The sequence below is a fragment of the Grus americana genome, chromosome 1 (genome assembly GCF_028858705.1).
Source record: "Grus americana isolate bGruAme1 chromosome 1, bGruAme1.mat, whole genome shotgun sequence".
Taxonomy (NCBI): Eukaryota; Metazoa; Chordata; class Aves; order Gruiformes; family Gruidae; genus Grus; species Grus americana.
The window spans coordinates 58,475,506-58,493,516 of record NC_072852.1 but is presented as its reverse complement, the minus strand read 5'-3'; the positions used below and the strand labels follow the sequence as shown (position 1 = coordinate 58,493,516).

The following is an 18,011-nucleotide window of genomic DNA, read 5'->3' as shown; positions in this document are numbered from 1 at the left end:
CTTGTTCCTCAGCCCCCCAGGTGTGCCCAGGGTGCTGAGCTCTCAGTGCCAGGAACTGAGCTCTCCTGGATAAATCCTCCTCACCCCTCTAAGACGGCTTCCTCCTGGCTTGCTGTTCCCTACAGCCGAGACAAACTGCATGGTTTTGAGAATGTCTAGAAGTTCTGCAGAATAAGGATTGTATTCCCTCTTTTGGTTCCTGTACCTACAAGAGTGGGTGGAAAGGGCTGGGTCAGCAGCTGGGCAGTCTTTGGGGTCAGTAAGGCTTGACAGTGCAGCTGGGTGACCCTGGATCCAGCTTCGGGCCTCTGCTCCTGGGTCTTCACCTGCACCACAAAGAATTTCTGACGTACTGTGTGCACTCAGTGATATTTCTTCTGCTCCTGATTTAGCCAGAGCTGAAGAGCCCAGCCCTCCTACCAGACCCTTCCCGCCAAGTCACAATCCATCTGACCATTTTCCGCGTGGGATAAAAGCCTTGGATAGTAAAACACTCATTGTAAAACTATTTTCCATTGGCTTCATGGCCACACACAGCTGGATCTCCTCCTGGAGTGGCCAGCAGCCTGCTTGGAAGGATTGGGTTTAGCATCCTGGAGAGGAGCCTGGGCAAGGGTGGGAGGAGGCAGCTCTGCCTGACAGGCCCTCCCTCTCCCCAAAACCAACCTCCCACACACCCTTTCCTCGATCTGATTGGTGGGTGGGGTGGAGAAAGGCTGGGACAACTCAGCTCTCCATCTATTTAAGGGGAAGGGTGGGGTCCCTGGAGTTACTTGCCTGGGACTGTTGCACCTTGGTGGAGAGGAGCATTAGCCTGCAGAGCAGCATCATGTCTTGCGTGAGTAGAGAAAGGGATGGGGCAGCTTTGCTGGAGGGGATGCTTCATGGAGTGGGACTGTGGGGAATGTGTTGGCTTGGTCTCAGGGCGCTTGCACTGTCCTTCTCCATCTGCTCATAAGCTGCTGTGTCAGAGGGGCTGCTGGAGCTTGGTGCCTGCTGCTGGGGGGGGGACGGATCCCTGCTGCATCTGTAAGAGTGGCTGCTATTTCTTGTTCTGCCAGAAGTAGTTTGGGTTTTTGTTGCCTTTTTTTTTTCCCTCCCTGCAGGATCCCTTTGCGGAGGTATGTGGGGGGTCCTTGTGGGGTTGGCTTCTGAGCTGGGGTAACCTGTTTTACAGTAGCTCTGCTGTGGGGAAGCAGCTGCACTAATGTTTATTGCTCTCTGAGCATCTTCTCTTCTGGGCAGTCTTGCTGCTTGCTTCCTGGCTGAAGTTTTCATGAGTCACTGAATCCTTCTCCCCCTTTCCTGTAAGGAAATGTGCTATACAGAAGTGTCCTTCTGTGGGTGTCAAGGACAGCTAGGGAGATGCTTGTGTCAAAACAGTGATTGCACTTCTTTGATTAATTTATCTTTCATTTAAACTGAGTGTGATTAATTAGGGAGCATCCCAAGTGCAGGTTTATTTATGAAAGTGGGATGGGGGAAAGATTTTTAGTATTTTTGGGACCTTGCCTCTAGTGTGATAGAAAATGAGTACATACAGGTTTACCAGGGTATCTTAGTTCTTCTAGAAAGAAGGTGGGGAAAAGTATGTGCATGGAGCAGCAGAATGTTCTTGCAAATGCTGAACATACAAAAAACCCAACCAAAACCACTGAGCCCTTGGGAGCTGGGGAGCAAAGTGCCTGAGCCTCTGGACCTAGACAAGGCTTAAAGTTCAAATCCAAGCCAGGGGAAAGGAGTGGAGGCTCCATCCCTGCACAGTCAAGCTTGTGAGACCCACAAGGCACATGGGTGTGTTTGGGACAGGGTGGGTGTGATGGGAGCTTGCAGGTTCTTAGGCTTTGCTGCTGTGAAATAGATATGTTGATGAGAGCAGCAAGAGAAAGGTTGGGAAATTGGGCACATGTCCCATGTCACTGGAGTAACTTCTCAGGGGTGTCCCTGGTGCAATGCCCTAAGGGAAGGGAGCTTCCCTGTCTCTCCAGCGGTCCAAAGCAATGCACTGTCTTGCAAGGCAGCAGGGAGAACTGCCAAGTCAGAGCAAGTGAGCCAGCAGGTACTGAGCTAACATCTCTGCCTCCGCGTTCCCCAGGGACCAGTATGCACCAACTTGGGTCTCAAGCCTGGCCAGCGCCTCACTGTCAAGGGGAAAATTGCACCAAGTGCCAAGAGGTAAGTTGTGCTGTGCTGCCCAGGCATGGCCAAGGCACCACACTGAGTTGTCTCCTGCTGGTGGGGGACAGAAGGAATCCCTTGAGTGGGAGAGGAGCAGCCTTGGAAGGGGTTAACACCAGCAGTGCTTCCCAGTGAGTCATTGCGTAATGCACATTGCAGACAAATGCTACTGCCAAGGGGCTAAGCCAAAGCAGACGTGAAGCTCCAGCTGCATGCACTGGCAGTGACCACATCCTCTCTAGTAAAGGGTGAAGGAAATGGAAGCTGCATCTGTACTGAGATTTGGGTTGAGACCATCCCCTCAGCCACATCATCTCCCCTGCATGAAGATGGCCCAGGAGCAGGAACACCTTTACAGTGCCTTGCTTCACAGGGCAGGAGGAGATTATAGCCCAAGCAGCTGGGATGTCTTGGGTGCTCTGAACCACAGCTCCAGCTAATGGTGCAAATGGAAAGGCTGCATGTTGCAGGAGGGGGTCTCAGGCTGTTAAAGTTTGCTTTCACCCAGTGGAGATGCCTGTCAGGTGTTATGGGGGCAGGTGGGAGTAGAGATGTGCTCCTAACTCTGCAGGGATCAGGGTAGCTGCGACTGCCAGGGAAGGCTCTGCAGCAGCCCCCAGCCCTTGTGCAGATCTGGCTGGTGGGGCCTCTTGCTGGGTAAGGTGGAGCTTGTAGCTGCTGTACCAGCGCTAGTAGTGTTCCAGGAAACATGTCCCAGCTCTTCCCAGTGCCTTTGAAGTTTGATAGTGTCAGAGTGAAGCCTCCTGGGCTTTCTCTTGCCAAATAATATGCCTCCTTTCTTCTCATCTGGGTAAGAGGCCTGGAGGCAAGGTGGACACTGGGCTAGGAAGCTGCTTCCTCCCACTGCCATTGCAGATGCTTTGGGATAGCTAATGACATGGTAATTATTTCAGCTGCCTGCAGGATGAGGAGAAGGCAGTGGCTGTCAGGCAGGGTGCAGCACCAGCTAACTGTTTGGGGCTGAAAGGAAATCTGTGAAAAGCAACTGACTCCTTAAGAGGTGGTTTGGGTGCAGGATAACTCCCGGTTCAGCATTAAGTGCTGAACCTTTCTCTTGTTAAAAGCTTTGTGGAAACTAAGCAATGTCTCTCCCAGGGATGGCACTGTGGGGCCTATCACCCCAGCAGAGTATCCATTACTGACACAGCACTGTTGTCATAGGGAAGCTGTGCAGTTTAGCAAAGGGTTTCTCTTTGGTTACCCTCAGCTGGGCTTGAAGCAAGAGACCCAGTGAGGCTTGTGGTAATGAGCAACATGCTACCATAGTATTGATTAAACCAGTATTGATGTCTTTCTCTGCAGCTTTGTGATGAATCTGGGGAAAGATGCTTCCCACTTAGGGCTTCATTTCAACCCCCGTTTTGATGCTCATGGTGATGTGAACACCATTGTGTGCAACTCAAAGAAGGTGGAAGAGTGGGGTGCGGAGCACAGGGAGACTGTCTTCCCTTTCCAGAAGGGGGGTGCAGCAGAGGTAAGGCCTGGGATGCACTTTCTGTACCTGCCCTGGTGAAGGGAGGGTGTTTTGGCACAGGGCACCCAGCTGCAGGGGCTGTCTCGGGACTGTCTGTACAGGAGGTGGCTGGCTTCTCCTGCCTGGCCAGTGCCACCATCCAGGGCTCTGAGCAGTGATGGAGGGTGGGGATCAAACATGCAAGCTCCATCTAGCTCAAAGGGATGTTACTATTGAGCTCAGCAAGGAATAGGCATCTCTTGGGAGACCAGAATAACACTCCTGCTGTTGAAGAGCAGGTTATGCTGCTGAGCACGTTCACGCTGCAAAGCAGAGAACAGCACAGCAATGCAGCAAAGGGGAAAGGCTTGAGGGTATCTTGGTAGAAACTTTCTTTGACTTTTCCATTTGTCTTGCAGATCACTTTTGGTGTCAACCAAAATGATGTGACAGTCTACCTGCCAGGCCACCAGTTCACATTCCCTAACCGGCTTGGTCTGTCTGTCTTTGACTACTTTGATACACAAGGGGACTTCACACTCCAGTCCATCAGCTGGGAATAACTTCTTCTGACACCTCCATCTCAAAGATACAGGAAAAGTGATCAATAAATAAGAGTTTTGGTCTACCCAGTCTCAATCTAATCTGTTTCATACTGCAAGTCTACATGGGTTGATCATCTTGTTGGGGGGAGGAGGGTAGCCAACTTTGCTGGAGTACCATATGTGGGTGTCCTAGCCTTGGCCATTAATGTTGTGGATGGAGAGGAGGCAAAAGCCTGGGAAGGCAGAATGTGAAAAGCCCAAGGAGAGTCTCAGGAAGAAACACTGGGGCTAAATATGACTAGAGGGGAGAGTAGAAGGGTCCCTTAGGCAGAGTCATCCACTCCTGATATTTAGACTGATACCTTACCCTGCCTGAGTAAAGTGGGTTGATGAAATCTATCCCTCCCTAAACTAAGCATCCCTGGTTGGCCTCAGGCAGACTGGAGTTGTTGTGCTAGGTAAATCCAGTGGGGCATGGAGTGAGGGAGAAGTCCTCAGTTGTGCTAGCTTTGGCCTGCACCCCTCTACAGAGGCTGGTCCTACTTATGACACTACTCTCCTGTGTCGTCTTTGGACCTCTTGCTGCTGCATGGGGACAGCAGTAAAAAAGGATGCCTTGCTGGGTGTGGTGGAGTGTGCAGTGGGCTCCTCATCTAAATCCTTTCTTCCAATAACTGCAGAAGCATGACTACTACTGGGCCATAGCTCATGAGGGCAGTAACCTGGAGGTGTCTGGTTTTATTCTGCCCCATGTGCCTTGCCTGGTATGTCCAGAGCTGGGAGAGGTAGCAATGCCCAGCTGGGTGTGAGATGCTAAGGATGTATCCACTATGCTTTTGTTACCCCTTCACTCATATTAGCCCAAATGAGACTCAGCAATTCTCAGTCTAATCTGAGCCTAACATCTGAGGAGGCTGAAGATGATGAGGCACATTTGATGTTACAGTATAGATCTCACTGGGCTGTGGGTTGTGACCCAATATGTCAGCCAGCAGCTGCCTCAGGGGCTTTGCCAGTCTAATGCTACTTTGGCAGCAATGACTACTCCTGTTGGGCAGGCTGTGCCTGGTGGGCATAGGAAAGGAGGTAGCTGCCCTTTCCACAGTGCGTGGCAGTTACCAGGTAGGCCTGGGATGGAAGGACCATGAGCTACATGAAACACAAACAAATTGATGTCCTACAAGGCCTCCCTGCAGGCCTGGTTGGGCTGATTCCTCCCATTAAGCAGTTGCAGAGCAGCTGGAGTATAGGAACTTGCTCTTACAGCAGCAGCACCTCCTGTTCTTGCTCCATAATTCATAAGGCTCTTGCCAGGTCCTGTGTCTCAGGCACCCATGAAGAGGGAGGCTTGGCTGTTAGCAACTGGGGGGACAAGTTGGAGACAAGGGCTCAGGATGGGCTGGGAGGCAGGAACACTTAGGGTGTACAAGCAATTTGAAGCTCTGCAGCTGGATCTCTCTTGAAGCCCCATGTTGCCCAAAGCCAGACTGCTCTGGATAATCACATCCTGCTCTTTAGGGCTACATTTGTAATAATAAACACAACATCTAACATTGCCAGCCTGTGCACAGGCATGGCTGGGGGACAGTGTAGTTTTGGGGACCCTTCCCATGGCGTGATATGGATGAGGCCATTCTTTTAAGGGGATGTTAAGGAGAGTTTAGCTGTATGGAGGTGACCCATGCTAAGCTAGATGGCCTCAAGGTGAGAGACCTGGCCCAGCTTATGCAGTGGTGTTGACACAGTCTGGCAGACTGCGGTACATTCGGTAGACTGGAGAGTTGGGCATTTCCTCAATGACAGTGGGGACATGGTGCTAGTGAGGGCCCCCTCCATGAGCTGTGGTGATGCACATGTAGTGGAGCTCTCTCCTTGCAGCTTCCTCTGCTGGGCTGATCTTGAAAGCCAAGCAGATGTGCTGACCTCTCTGAGCTATACCTTGGGGCAATCTCACAATGTTTCTTGATTGCACTTGGGAGTGTTTTTTAGCAAGACTTGTCAAAGATTTTTTTTGTGGAGGGTGAAGGAAGAAAGCTGAGTGTGAGCTTTACCACAAGAGGATGAACCTTATTCAGGTCTCTTGCTAGCGTGGCTGCTTCTTGAAGTGACTCGCTGGTCCTGTGAAATCTGTGACTCACTGTTGTCATGACTTTGTTATGGCTTGGCCCATTGCTAGCGAGGAGGTGAGGGGTGGCGAGGGTTCCCCAACTGTATAATTTAGACATATCGAGGTTGACTGCTCCCTTCCACCCACTCCCCAGCCTTGCGCAATGTGGAGGCTGGCATGTGAGAGCTGAAGGACCTCAGGATCCCCAAGACATGCGTCCTCCCCCCGAGCTGAGGAGGGTGAGTGGCCTTGAAAAGGGGAAGGCATGAAAGGGAAGGCACCGCAGCAACGATGATGGAAGACACTGCACGCCAGCATGCAAGGTGATGCACTTTTATTTCTTGACTTGACCCCAGCCAAAGGCTGGGAGATGTTCCCAACCTGGGGCGCTGCTCACCCCTCGCTTTCCCCCACAGACTCCCTGAAAGCCAGGGGGATGCCATGGCCTCCCATTGGGCCCCCTGTGGCTTCCCGGGAGGGTGCCGGGGGCTGTGCCATCCGCATCTCACTGCAGCTGGGGCGCCGGCGGTGGCTGCCGGCAAGCAGAGTGTAGAGGAAGGGGTTGACACAGCTGTTGCCATAGGCCAGGCAGGTGACGCTGAAGTTGAGGTAGGCCTGGGTGGTGGGGCCGATGCCCAGCCCCTCGCCCCAGTACAGCCTGGCCAGCTGCCAGGCCCAGAAGGGGAGGAAGCAGGCCCAGTAGGCCACCACGATGGTGGAGATCCTGGAGAAGAGCCGCCGGGCAGGGGCCCGGCCAACTGCTGGTAGCCCTGAGCCCCCCACGGAGGACCGGTACACCCGGGCCAGGCGGACGTAGACAACACCAAGCACCACACCAGGCGCCAGGACGCTGGTGGCGAAGAGCACCGTCAGGTAGAGCCGGAAGGCCGCCAGCGTCCAGGTGGGGACGCAGATGCGCTTGTGGGGGCCGCCCCCCTCCCGCAGCTGGGTCATTGCCATCATGGGGGCCGTAAGCAGGAGTGAGAGGAGCCAGAGGACAGCGCTGGCCATCTTGCGGTAAGCGTTGCTGGCTCGCCTGGCCCGCAGCGGCCTGGCCACCGCCCAGTACCTCTCCAGGCTCATGGTGGTCAAGAGGAAGATGCTGGCATGCATGGTGAGGAGGTCCAGGCTGAGCAAAAGCCTGCAGCCCATGTCCCCGAAGAACCAGTCATGGGCGAAGTAGGTGCAGACCACAAAGGGGATGGTGGAGAGGTACAGGAGGTCAGCCAGAGCAAGATTGATCACATAGACCGCCAAGGACCCCGCTGAGCGGCCTGCCACCCTGCCAGAGGCCACCACCACCGTGTAGATGTTCCCCATCATCCCAGTGAGGCACATGACCAGCAGCACTGCACCCAGCAGCCCAGTGACCGGACTGTCCTCTCCCAGGACACTACTGCCGTCACCCCTGCCACTGCTTTCCTCCAAGAAGCTGCCACCCTCGGGATCCTCTCCAGGCCTTGTGCTGATGGGGGAAGGATCACAAGACATCTTTGGGTAGGACAAGCAAGAGCAAGTCAGGCTGTCAGAGACCTGTTCCTTCCCTCTGCCTTCCCCTCTCGCTGTACGGGACACGTCTAGCCTTAACACAAGAGAGAAGAATTGCAAGAGTTCAGCAGACATAGGCAGAGAAGTCTATTCCTCACCTCCAGCCACCCAGTCCGTTTTGCTGATCTTGTCCATCACAAGCTCTGTCCAGTAGCTGTCTTTAACCACCAAAGGGCTGAGAAGGGGACACCTCCCTCCCCTTCAAAACCAAGAGGTGCAAAATAACCTCTGCCATCCAGGAGGAAACGTCTCTGGTATTCACCAGCTCCTCGTTTGTTGCTTCTCCAGCATTCACTGGACCCACAGAAACCAGCAGACTCAGAGGACAAGTGGATTTCTCCTTCTCCCAGGTCTGCGTCTTCTCAGCTGAGAGAAACTCTGGAGAGGTGGGCTCTGCCCCCCTGAACCAGCCCCTGGAGAGTCGCCTTGCCCACTACACTGAGGAATGTGTCTGACTCACAGCTTCACACATCGGTGCGAATGCAGTCCCACTTTACACTGGGCTCTTAGCCACTAGCTGAGGAGCCGTGCTGCCTTCCTCCTCTTTCTTGCAGACACGCTCCTTCTTCCCCAGTGCTTTCCTCTGGCTCCCTCTTCCTTCCTGTTCTTTTTTCCCTTTCTTTTTCTCATGTCCCCTTGCAGTTTTCCTCAGTTGAAAGAGGATATAGCTGAAAGACAAGACTCCCTAATGTGGCAGAGAGGAAAAACATCGCACTGTGGCTTTAGGAGGGAAACAAGGGCCAGCCCTGAAAGCGCAGTAGGCAGGGAGCTGCCATGCTGCTCTCCTTGGCCCTTGGCCAAGCCAGGCTGAGAGGGACTGTCCCCTGCTCCCTTCCAAGGACATCAGGACCCCTTGAGATGTAGACAATGGATGTAGCCCCCAGTTTGCAAGCAAGCCCATCAGATAGTAGGGCATCTCACATTTTCTCTGACCCGGTCCTGTTCCACCCTTGTCCCCCCATCAGCAGCAAGCTCCTAAAGACTCAAAGGGCTGGATATTTTAGACCCACTCTTTCCTCCCTCTCCTCAAAGACCATCCTCCTCTAAGATTCCCCCCTCTTTCCCTTGAACCCTCAAAAACTGCTGCCTCACCTCAGAGCAGGGAGCAGAAGTCTGTCAGGTAGGCACTATTGCCTTCTAGCAGGGCATCAACTATGCCCCCCATGCTTTTGCACCCAACGCTACCTGCTCTTTCTTTGCCCACAACAGAGCCTCATTCATCTCGGGGAACAGACACAGTGGGACAGAATTTGCAGAGCAGAGATAGATGCGCCATTACTGAATGTGCTCTGCTGTTAGTTCACAGGGGTTTTTCAGGCCACTCCAGCCACTCTCTTTTGCATCATCAGTGTATTAACTTTGCTGTGGCTGAGTCAAATACCTCCACTCATCTCCAGCAGCAGTAACTCAGCAGCAAACAGGAGAAGGAAGCATCCCAGCAGTACTGCCCTCGCTGCAGTAGGATCCAAGCACCTTCCTGAGCAATGTGCTGCATACCACAGCAACAGCTTCAGCATGACTGTGCCACAGGAGTGGGTGCATAGCACACAGGGCGCTGCTGGAGGCAATTTGAGAGGCCTCCCTCTGGGTTATCTCTGTCAGCTCTTCGCATGTCTGGGTCACTCTCTCTACTCCTCTTCCCAGAGGAGAACTGAATATGGAGGTTGTTTAGATGGGGCTTGAGGTTTTTTTTAACGGGCTGCCCAATTTTCACATTATCAGACCCAAAAGGCACTTTGTTTTGGAACACAAGCTTTGCAATGGCTTTTGGGTTTTAGGACAGTCATGCTGCTAAGTGAGAGAGGTCAGCAAACTGCAGTGAAAATATACTTTTGTGTGGAATGCTCCATTGTGCCATGGCAGCAGGATGAGTGATGCTGATTCTCATCCAGGAAGCTGATGGTCCCAACTGATTATGGTGGTCTCAGCACAGAGAGGGGTCCCCAGAGAAGCAGGGGGGGGGACCATGACTTTGCCCATTTGGCTCTGATGGGAAGATTCACAGTCCCCATGCCCTGGGAAATGCAATAAATAACCATGGCTCCTTGCTCTGAGTATCTGTGCTTTTTTTTTCCCAGAAATGACCTCATGCCTTAGCAATTAGCAGCTCAGCCCGTTTAGGAAGTTAAAATAAATTATAATGGGATTTTTTTTATTTATTTATTTAGGAGCTAAGTAAAATACTGGTTGACTCATTAATTCCAGTTAGCTCCCCTTAACACATGAGATGCCTACTCTCACACTGCCTGCATAAAACTGCGGACACAACAGGTACTACGGTCATCAGCTGGTCCTTCCAGAATGGGAAATGCAGCTCTCCTAGGAGAGCTGTAAGAGATGATCTTTAAGATATGAATCACGAGTTGATTTGGTGGTTAGGGCTAACTGTTACTAGAAGGACATGAATATACAGACTTCCCTGTTATACTACTGCATAAAATTATATGTATATGGGATATACAATATACACGTGTAATGTATGGGGCAGAATGAAAGTGCCAGGTCTTTGACAGAGAGAATGAGGGAGCAGAGATCCATGTGTTACTATCCTCAGACATCAACCCCTAGGGTCTAGAGTAAAGACAACAAAGTCTGAACTCTGTATCAGACACGCCATAAGATGCTCTCTGCAGGACCCAACCTCTCTCCATTGGTTTGACTAGAGACTCAGATTTGACAGCTAAACTTCAATGGCACGAATATCCCTCACAGTATCTTCCCTAGGGCAGTATTCCACCTCCCACCACTTTTTGTTATGTGCGTGCACATGCACACACACTATCCACATACACACATGTGTACATACACATTGGTTTTGAGTGGAGCTCTTTATCTCCTCTGTAGGAATCAGAGGAAGGTCACACAAATGTAGTCTGAAGAAGCTTTCAAGCCCATACATGGCAGGAGAAAAGAGGCCTCACATTTGGCTGTCAGATTACATCTTTTAAGTGACCTTTTTCAACTACAGCTCCAACTGATAAATATCTAGATGTTTCATATCTCTGTCACCAGCAGAGAAGTCATTTCTTGTAAAGGAAGTCCAGCAGCCCCTGCAACCCACCGGGGTGTAGCTCCAGCCAGGCAGCTGTTTTCTTGCATAAGGTAGGTGGCTGTCTGCAGTTTCATGCAGGAGTGATGCTAGGTCCCATGTCCAACACAGCAAGTGCCAAGTTTTCAAGGCCTGACTGACAGGCAAGGCTTGCCAGCATCCAGTCAGATGACAGCGATTTAACAGTGACAGGCTGCACTGAGGATTCAGACTCACAAAATCTTGCACTTGCAAGGAAGCAGCTTAATTTGGCCACCAGAAAAAAGTGGACAGTCTATGGGGGAAAAAAGTGCTTCAAAGGGTGCATCAAGAGCACTGTGTTTCTCTGATGTCGATCTCCTCTTCTGACAGCCCACCCAACAGGACCAGGTAGAGTCGAGTCATAGCGAGGTTCCCACGTGGCTTCCTAGGATTTAAACTTGAAGTAGGCTTCAACTGTAGTGAAGGAAAAAGGTGGTGCATTAGGGCAAACCCTAAACTGGAGTGGCAGGAGAGGAAGGAAACAGCATCCAGACACTTACTTGCATATTCCTGTGGTGTCATGGCCTGGTTGATGATCCTAGTGAAGGCTGCGATCCAGTCCAGCTGGTCAGTCTCCGTCTCACAGGTGAAGAGGTATTCCCGGTCAGGGGTGACAATGGTGAGGCCATAGTGCCAAGAGAAGTTGCCCTGTGTCCCCGAAGGCAATCCCTTCTGGACACTATAGCCATTCTCTCTGCTGCCCACAAATACTTCACCCTTAGCAAATGCATCCTGCACATCAGGAGGGAAAGAGAGGGATTTACAGAATCCCAGAAGAACCAGGGAATAATAGCAGTGCACCTAAGGACAGGAGGAGTGTGGGTGAAGGCCAGGGATGTAGCAGCAAAAAGATTTGAAAGTGGTTGGGGGATTCAGAAGAGCAGGGATACTATGTTCAAAGGCAGCGGTGGTAAGGGAAATGTAAGATCATAGATCTTGAGCACTCTGAGAGAGGAACTGCAGCTCCTGTCTCTCCATGTCACCCCCCACATCACTCTCCTCCCCATCACCACCTTTATACCGCTGCCCTCCCTGTTCCCATTGTCTGCAGGCAGGGAAACAAACACAGAAAGCATGGGATGAAGTAAGTGGGATGGAAAGGGGAAGACCCAGAGTCCATTCAGAGCAGCTGGGGAACCTGCAAGCTTCCCTTACTGCAGAGCAAAGGCTCTGCTTGCACTTTGACCCTGCCCTCAGCGCCGTTGCCTGCAGCTGCCAGATCTCCCCCTCACCAAAGGGTCCTTGAAGTACATCAGCCTGCGGTGATCCAGCGTGAACCATCGCTTCTTAAAAGCCTCTCTCTGCTGTGAAGGGAAGAGGTGATATACGTAAGGGGACAGTGCCCTCTGCTGCCAGCAGTGCAAATGGATACCCAAAATTCATCCCAACCTCTTGAACGAAGCCCTTGCCTTAACAGTAACCTCCTCCTCACCCTTTCTGAGCTGAGATTGGGGATCATTATCGGGTTTTTCAGTCCCAACTGCTGTCCCCAACTCTTGGATTTCTGTGAAGGACCCCAGAGTTGAGACAGGAGAAATCTAGACGCTAAATACCTGTAAGGTCACGCACACACAGACACATGCAGAGAGATCTGTTGTTCTGGGAGAAAGCAGGGACTCTGGCTTCATCTACTTTCACATGTGTCCTTCCCCTTCCTTTTATTCTCCCCTCCCTTGGTGCACACACACTGTTCCCACGGGTGTCTAAAGAGTCAGGGGGGAATGGGGAAACAGCAGGAGAAAAACATTGAAGTAGGGAAGGTCAACGGCTCTCTGGCAGGTCCCTGTTATTTTTTTTCTCCCACAGCAGCTCACCTTGGGACCAGTCTTCTCCATGTATCCCTCCTTCAGGAAGTTTCTTGTCAGCCGATTTTTAATCTGACAAAAAGGCAAAAGTAACATTCACTTAGCCACATTTCTTTGCTATTCGCTTTCACCTCCCACCCTTCCTTCTATTCCTCCAAATTCAGCCACCTTTTAAATTCACGTATGCAGAACTGCCTAGCCAGGAGTCACTTCTGTCTCCAAAGTGCCCAGAAACAGCAGAGTGGTTGTTCTCTGGCCACAGAGAACCTTTTCAGGTTCACAGGCCCTTTTACACACACTTTCTCATCCCTCTATCTAAACACTGCAATTTCCATTTCTGTAACTGGGGTTCTAATAGTAGCTAATGGACTCTCTTATCACATAACCTAACGCCAGTGGGAGACTCAGCATTGCGCTCTAGCGCTGCCTTACCTCATTATCGCTGGCAATGGGAAACGCTACCTTCAGATAATGGAACTGCACAGAGCGAATGGCATTGAACCAGTCCACTACCTCCTGAGAAGGGAAAAGGACAGGACAGAAAGCTTAGCCAGAGCAACAGTGAGGCATTTCAGTTCACCCAGCTGCACACAACCCTACGTTAACTACAGAGCCAGCTCTCCCTCCCCAGCACCTACAGCATCTCTGTCACACACATGCAGCCAGCACAGCTGCCCCATTCCCCACATGCACAGGCAGCACATCTGTACATCTTCTACAGCAGCTCCTCCCACACAAACTGACTCAGCCACTGCTCCTGCCCTGCTCCCAGCCACAAAACTCTCTCGCAGACACACAAACACGGAGCCAGAACCCCCACCCTGTTACCTACAGCAACTCACACACGCACACCCCATCGTACCCATGCTTCAGACTATTTAATACCAGCAGCTTCTCAAATCACCTCAATTGCTTTGCAGTGTTTGATGCTAAAACAAGGTACCTTTCCACTTTCATGGTAAACAAATATATTCCGGGTCTTGTTGTCTTTGAGATAGGTGATCTGCAGGCCATTGGGGTTCCCAATCTTCACTGGCTGGAACGTAGCATTGATGACATCTATTTTAACACTGATTTTGGGTTCTTTGGCCTGAAAACAGAATGGCATTGGTCATGCATGAGCAATCCTAGGGAAAGAGACCAGAGCTGACTTAGTGGGGCAAGGCAGGGTCAGAGGGTTGGCTCTTCCCCAACAAAACTGTTGTAGCACATGCTCCCTTCACTGTGTGGTGTGCTCAAGCCCCTCCAATTTAGATTTGAGCTGTGCCTACTATGGAACTGCCAGTGAGACACTAAGAGTGCACCTGACTTTACAGCTGAGCCAGTCTAAAGGCTAACTGACCCCGAAAGGAAAGACCCCATTCCCCCTCCTCCCCACCCAGAGCCATTCCCTCCCTTGCAACAGTATACCAGCACTTGCTTCATTGATTTCAGGGAGATGACCTAGCAGGAGAGTAGCTCTCCTCAAAACAAACAAAATAACAGGTTTTTGCCAACTTAGCTCACAGTGGGGTGAAGCTGCTTCCAGGGACGGTGCAGGATTACCACAGCCAGGCAAATGGATAGGGGTGAAGTGAAAGATCAGCCCTTTTATCAGCATTGAGAGAAGGGTGTAGGGAAGCACAAAGGGAGGATGTGGGGAAGAAGTCACCCGGATAGTAGGAAAGGGACCCCTCTCTTCAGTGACACATTTCTGCTATCATCCCTGTCCTGGGATGAGCAAAGCAACCTCAGAAACATGAGTAGGAAACAGAAACGTCTCTGTGACCCCACTGCCCTGGGTGGAGTATGCACTGAGGTGGGAGTTGAGCACCATACTCACATCCTGCTTGGTGAAATACTTCAGACATCCCTCTCTCTCAGACAAGAGGAACTTGCGGGGTAGGAACTGCCCATTGTCCCGGCCTCGCTTCCAGAGGATGCCTTCCTTCACCCCTAGAAGCAGCAAGGCCACTTTTAAGAGCATTCTTCCACAGGCATGGTAGGCATCAGACAGCTGCATGCAGCCTGGGGTCCTAGCCACACCTCTGGGATAACGGACTTGATGTACTATTGCTGAGAACAAACATCTGAGAAGGAGAGGTCTCACCTCTGACTTGCAACTGAAGATGGTGGTGTTCCTGGGTTTGCAGCCCAGGTAAATGGTCACCAAAATACATTCCCAGATGCTTTCCACCTCCTCTGACAGCGTGAGAGCCGTCTCTCCAGTGAACACCAGAGTCCTGGCCCACGCAGACCCTGGCATGGGACCAGAACTGTGCCCACTTGACTCTGCAGGCCCTTGGGCTCCAGCCCCTTGTGTCACAGCACTGGCAGCGACATTTCAAAGACAACTGCTGTGATTAGAGGGGGTGGCATGCAGCAGGACAGAAATTCCTTACTGCAGAGGTCTGGCTCCACCAGGACAGCGAATGCCTTCGAAAATGCCAGCTGGTAATACCAAGCTTGGAAGCAATCCATGGCAGTGCTAACCTATGCTCCCCACAATTTAAACTCCCCCAAAACAATGCCCTGTAAGTACCAGATGGGTTCTCAGGAGAACGTGTGGGATTTGCAACACTGACGCTATGAGCTTTCTCCTCATGGTGCTGAAAAGCTTCCAGCGAAGGCTACAGGCAGGATATTTTGATGCTGTGCTCTGCTCTTACCATCAGAATATGGTAGCTGTTTTCCCGGCTCGGTGAACTCTTTGCGTTCGTATTTGGCCCGTATCCACTGTTCTCTCAGCACTCTGGGGAGAGAGATGACAGGTAGATCAGAAACAAGCTAGAGGAACCCAGAACTGCCCTTCCCCCTTTTCTTCTGTATGCAGCAACTTACTGGCAGTCATTGTAGGTTGGCTGGTAATAGTAAATAGGGATGTGAGCTTCATATGTGGCTTTAGCCACAGCATTCCCGTGCTTGGCCAGAAACTGCAGAGTTAGACAGAGAGTTAGTGCCTTCGCTTTGATGCAGACTCATGTTGGGCTTTTTGTTTCCTGATCTGCTACAGGGCTAGATGCACATTGAGCTCTAATGGAGCATTCTCTTTCCTATCCATTGCAACATCCCAGCAAATTTGGCTACAGAAAGGTGGGTCTCAAAGGTCTTGTCTACTCAGAAGTTACATTGATTGCACCTGAATCAACAGAATGCCATAAACATCACTTCCGTGGGGCTGGGTACACACACATTCAGTGGATTTGCTGCCGTGTCCTACATCTCTGTGGAGACAGAGTTCAATGACAGCTCTGCAATGTCATCTGGGAGGACATTCCAAACCTCTTCGCTCCTCTCCAAAGGGCAGTGAGATACAGATTATTTTCTTTGGATCTCCAGAAAATATTTTCAGTCCCCTGAAGATTAATGGGTTGAGGGGGGTGTAACAGGGTGAAGTCAAGTTCCCATAAATGCCATTTTTCTCAAGAGATCACATTATATCTGGAAACTCTTCTCAGAGCATGGAATTGCCCAAGATTTTCCCCTTGGACTGCTGAAACATTGAGGCAGGACGGACGGTGCTAGCGAGTGGGAAATGCGTAACCTGGAGTGGCAAACACCCTGAGCCTTGGCAAGATACGTTGCAAGAGCTCTGTGTTAGCCATAAAGTAACAGGACATGGGGACAAACATCAGGCAAGCGCATCATCCCTCTCCCAGTGGGTTATGGGGAATTATCCTCGCTTAAGTATCCAGAGCATGAGTAGCAAAGGGACTACATATTAGATTAAATCTCCAACTCTGTGAGGTCAAGGGGCTGATTTTCCCAGGACATGTTAGTGCATGGCCTAGACTCAACCCACCTGACATACTAGTGGGGATAAAGATCTCACCTGCACCTGAGTGTCATCCCACTGGTCCATCTTCAGGGATTTGACTTTGCTGATGCTAGGGATGTTGCGGTGAATTCCTGAGCAGCTGAGGCATATAAAGACACCCAATGTAGAGGATGCCCAGTCAGGATCTGAGGGTATAAAAAAAGGGTATGACTAGAGGTGTTAAATTCCCCTGGAAGATATGCCTCAACTGAGAACTTCGTCTGGAGAAACAGAGAGCTCGGTGACCACAGTTTCATCCGAGCTGATTAATTAACATCCAAGGTACAGGCAGGAAAAAGCATAGCTATTAGTCCCTCATTACCCCTGCTTCAACCACTTCATCTGAATCTCTATTGACCTGAACCTTGAAAAATTCCAAAGTGCCCCGCGAACTCTCTTTGTGTAAAGGGTTACCCAAGATGAAACTGAAACCGCCTCTGGGAAAAGACTCCAGGAGCTGTTCAGTGCAACACAGCAAATCCCCAACATGATTTATCTTGGGAAGTGGAAAGCGGCCTTGAATCCAAAATTCTCCAGGGACAATTTAAGAAGGTAAAATGGTACTAATTAGCCCAGGTTTGGGTTGGATGGTACATTCCACGTGCCCCTTTTAGGAGGAGTACGATGGGTGTTTTTAGCAGCGCTTGTAGGACCTCAAACTGGATTCCCTTTTGAGAGGACAAGCCCTTCAGTGAAAGAAATCTCCAAGGTGCCTGTGGCAGGTTGTCAGTTCACAGCTGAGTCACAGAGGAGACAATGCCCTCCTGAATCATGCCTTCTTGCTGGAGCGGTTAGGATTTCACCAGGAGCTTTCCTGTCAGGTCCTGACTGGGAATGACCTTGATTTGTATTTGAGATCTGACACGACTACAACCCACAGTGCTGCAGCTACACCCTCCCCGCTCATCTGGCGCTACCATGTCCCTGTCCTTCTACCCACCGTCCTTCTCCCCACGAGCACTGCAGCAGCACCTCCTTCCTCCCTCGCCAACTCACCTCCAGGGAGAGGAAGCGAACATCCAGACAGAGCAATGCTTCTCCTCCCTCTGCCCCAGGCTCCTATGCAGTCAGATAGCCAGCACCAAACTGCTGCTAGAGACCAGCCCCAGCTCCCTGCTTCTGACCCTTCCTCCAGCAGCCTTCGGGGACTCACCTGGTTTCCCACAGTCTGCGCACAAAGAGTTTTCCGCTCTTCTCCACACTTCCTTCAGGGTCTTCACGCTCCTCTCATTGCCTCCAGCCATCGCGTCCAAATGCTATCTCTATGGGCAGGGGAGGGTAGGGCCAGGAGGGCAGCTGCCTGCACCTTCCACACCCGTGGGCAAACCCGCCGGGTTGCCCAAGGGAAGAAGGAGCCACCAAGACAGCCAGAAGCTCTTGCTGACAGAAGAAAAAAGGGGAAAGCAGGAGAGGCCGTGAGGTTAATGGAAGGAGTGTGGAGGCCTGATGGGCACACTGAGCCGGCTGAGCACAGGCAGGGACGAAGAG

At 51.4% G+C, this 18,011-nt stretch overlaps 3 protein-coding genes across 4 annotated transcripts; 1 reads left to right on the top strand and 2 right to left on the bottom strand.

Moving 5' to 3' along the window:
* Positions 1 to 732: 732 nt before the first annotated feature.
* On the top strand, positions 733 to 4,296 carry LGALS1 (galectin 1). Its single transcript, XM_054840200.1, has 4 exons — positions 733 to 838; positions 2,096 to 2,175; positions 3,502 to 3,673; positions 4,072 to 4,296. The coding sequence occupies exons 1-4, from the start codon at positions 830 to 832 to the stop codon at positions 4,213 to 4,215; spliced, it is 405 nt and encodes a 134-aa protein (XP_054696175.1). The 5' UTR covers positions 733 to 829; the 3' UTR covers positions 4,216 to 4,296.
* A 2,401-nt stretch (positions 4,297 to 6,697) lies between these two features.
* Positions 6,698 to 7,885, bottom strand: LOC129196073 (urotensin-2 receptor-like). The gene has a single exon (XM_054802941.1). It carries the CDS (start codon positions 7,793 to 7,795, stop codon positions 6,698 to 6,700), a length of 1,098 nt encoding a protein of 365 aa, XP_054658916.1. The 5' UTR covers positions 7,796 to 7,885.
* Positions 7,886 to 10,776: 2,891 nt separating this feature from the next.
* Positions 10,777 to 18,011, bottom strand: LOC129210551 (arf-GAP with dual PH domain-containing protein 1-like). Of its 2 annotated transcripts, none has more exons than XM_054836362.1 (11): positions 17,677 to 18,011; positions 16,539 to 16,669; positions 15,548 to 15,639; positions 15,376 to 15,458; positions 14,550 to 14,662; positions 13,671 to 13,817; positions 13,160 to 13,243; positions 12,737 to 12,799; positions 12,155 to 12,226; positions 11,423 to 11,654; positions 10,777 to 11,336 (listed from the first exon to the last, which is right to left on the bottom strand). In XM_054836362.1, the coding sequence occupies exons 1-11, from the start codon at positions 17,765 to 17,767 to the stop codon at positions 11,308 to 11,310; spliced, it is 1,137 nt and encodes a 378-aa protein (XP_054692337.1). In that variant the 5' UTR covers positions 17,768 to 18,011; the 3' UTR covers positions 10,777 to 11,307. The 2 variants fall into 2 exon arrangements, with proteins under 2 accessions (XP_054692337.1, XP_054692345.1); XM_054836370.1 differs by having other exon boundaries at positions 13,190 to 13,243; positions 17,677 to 17,921.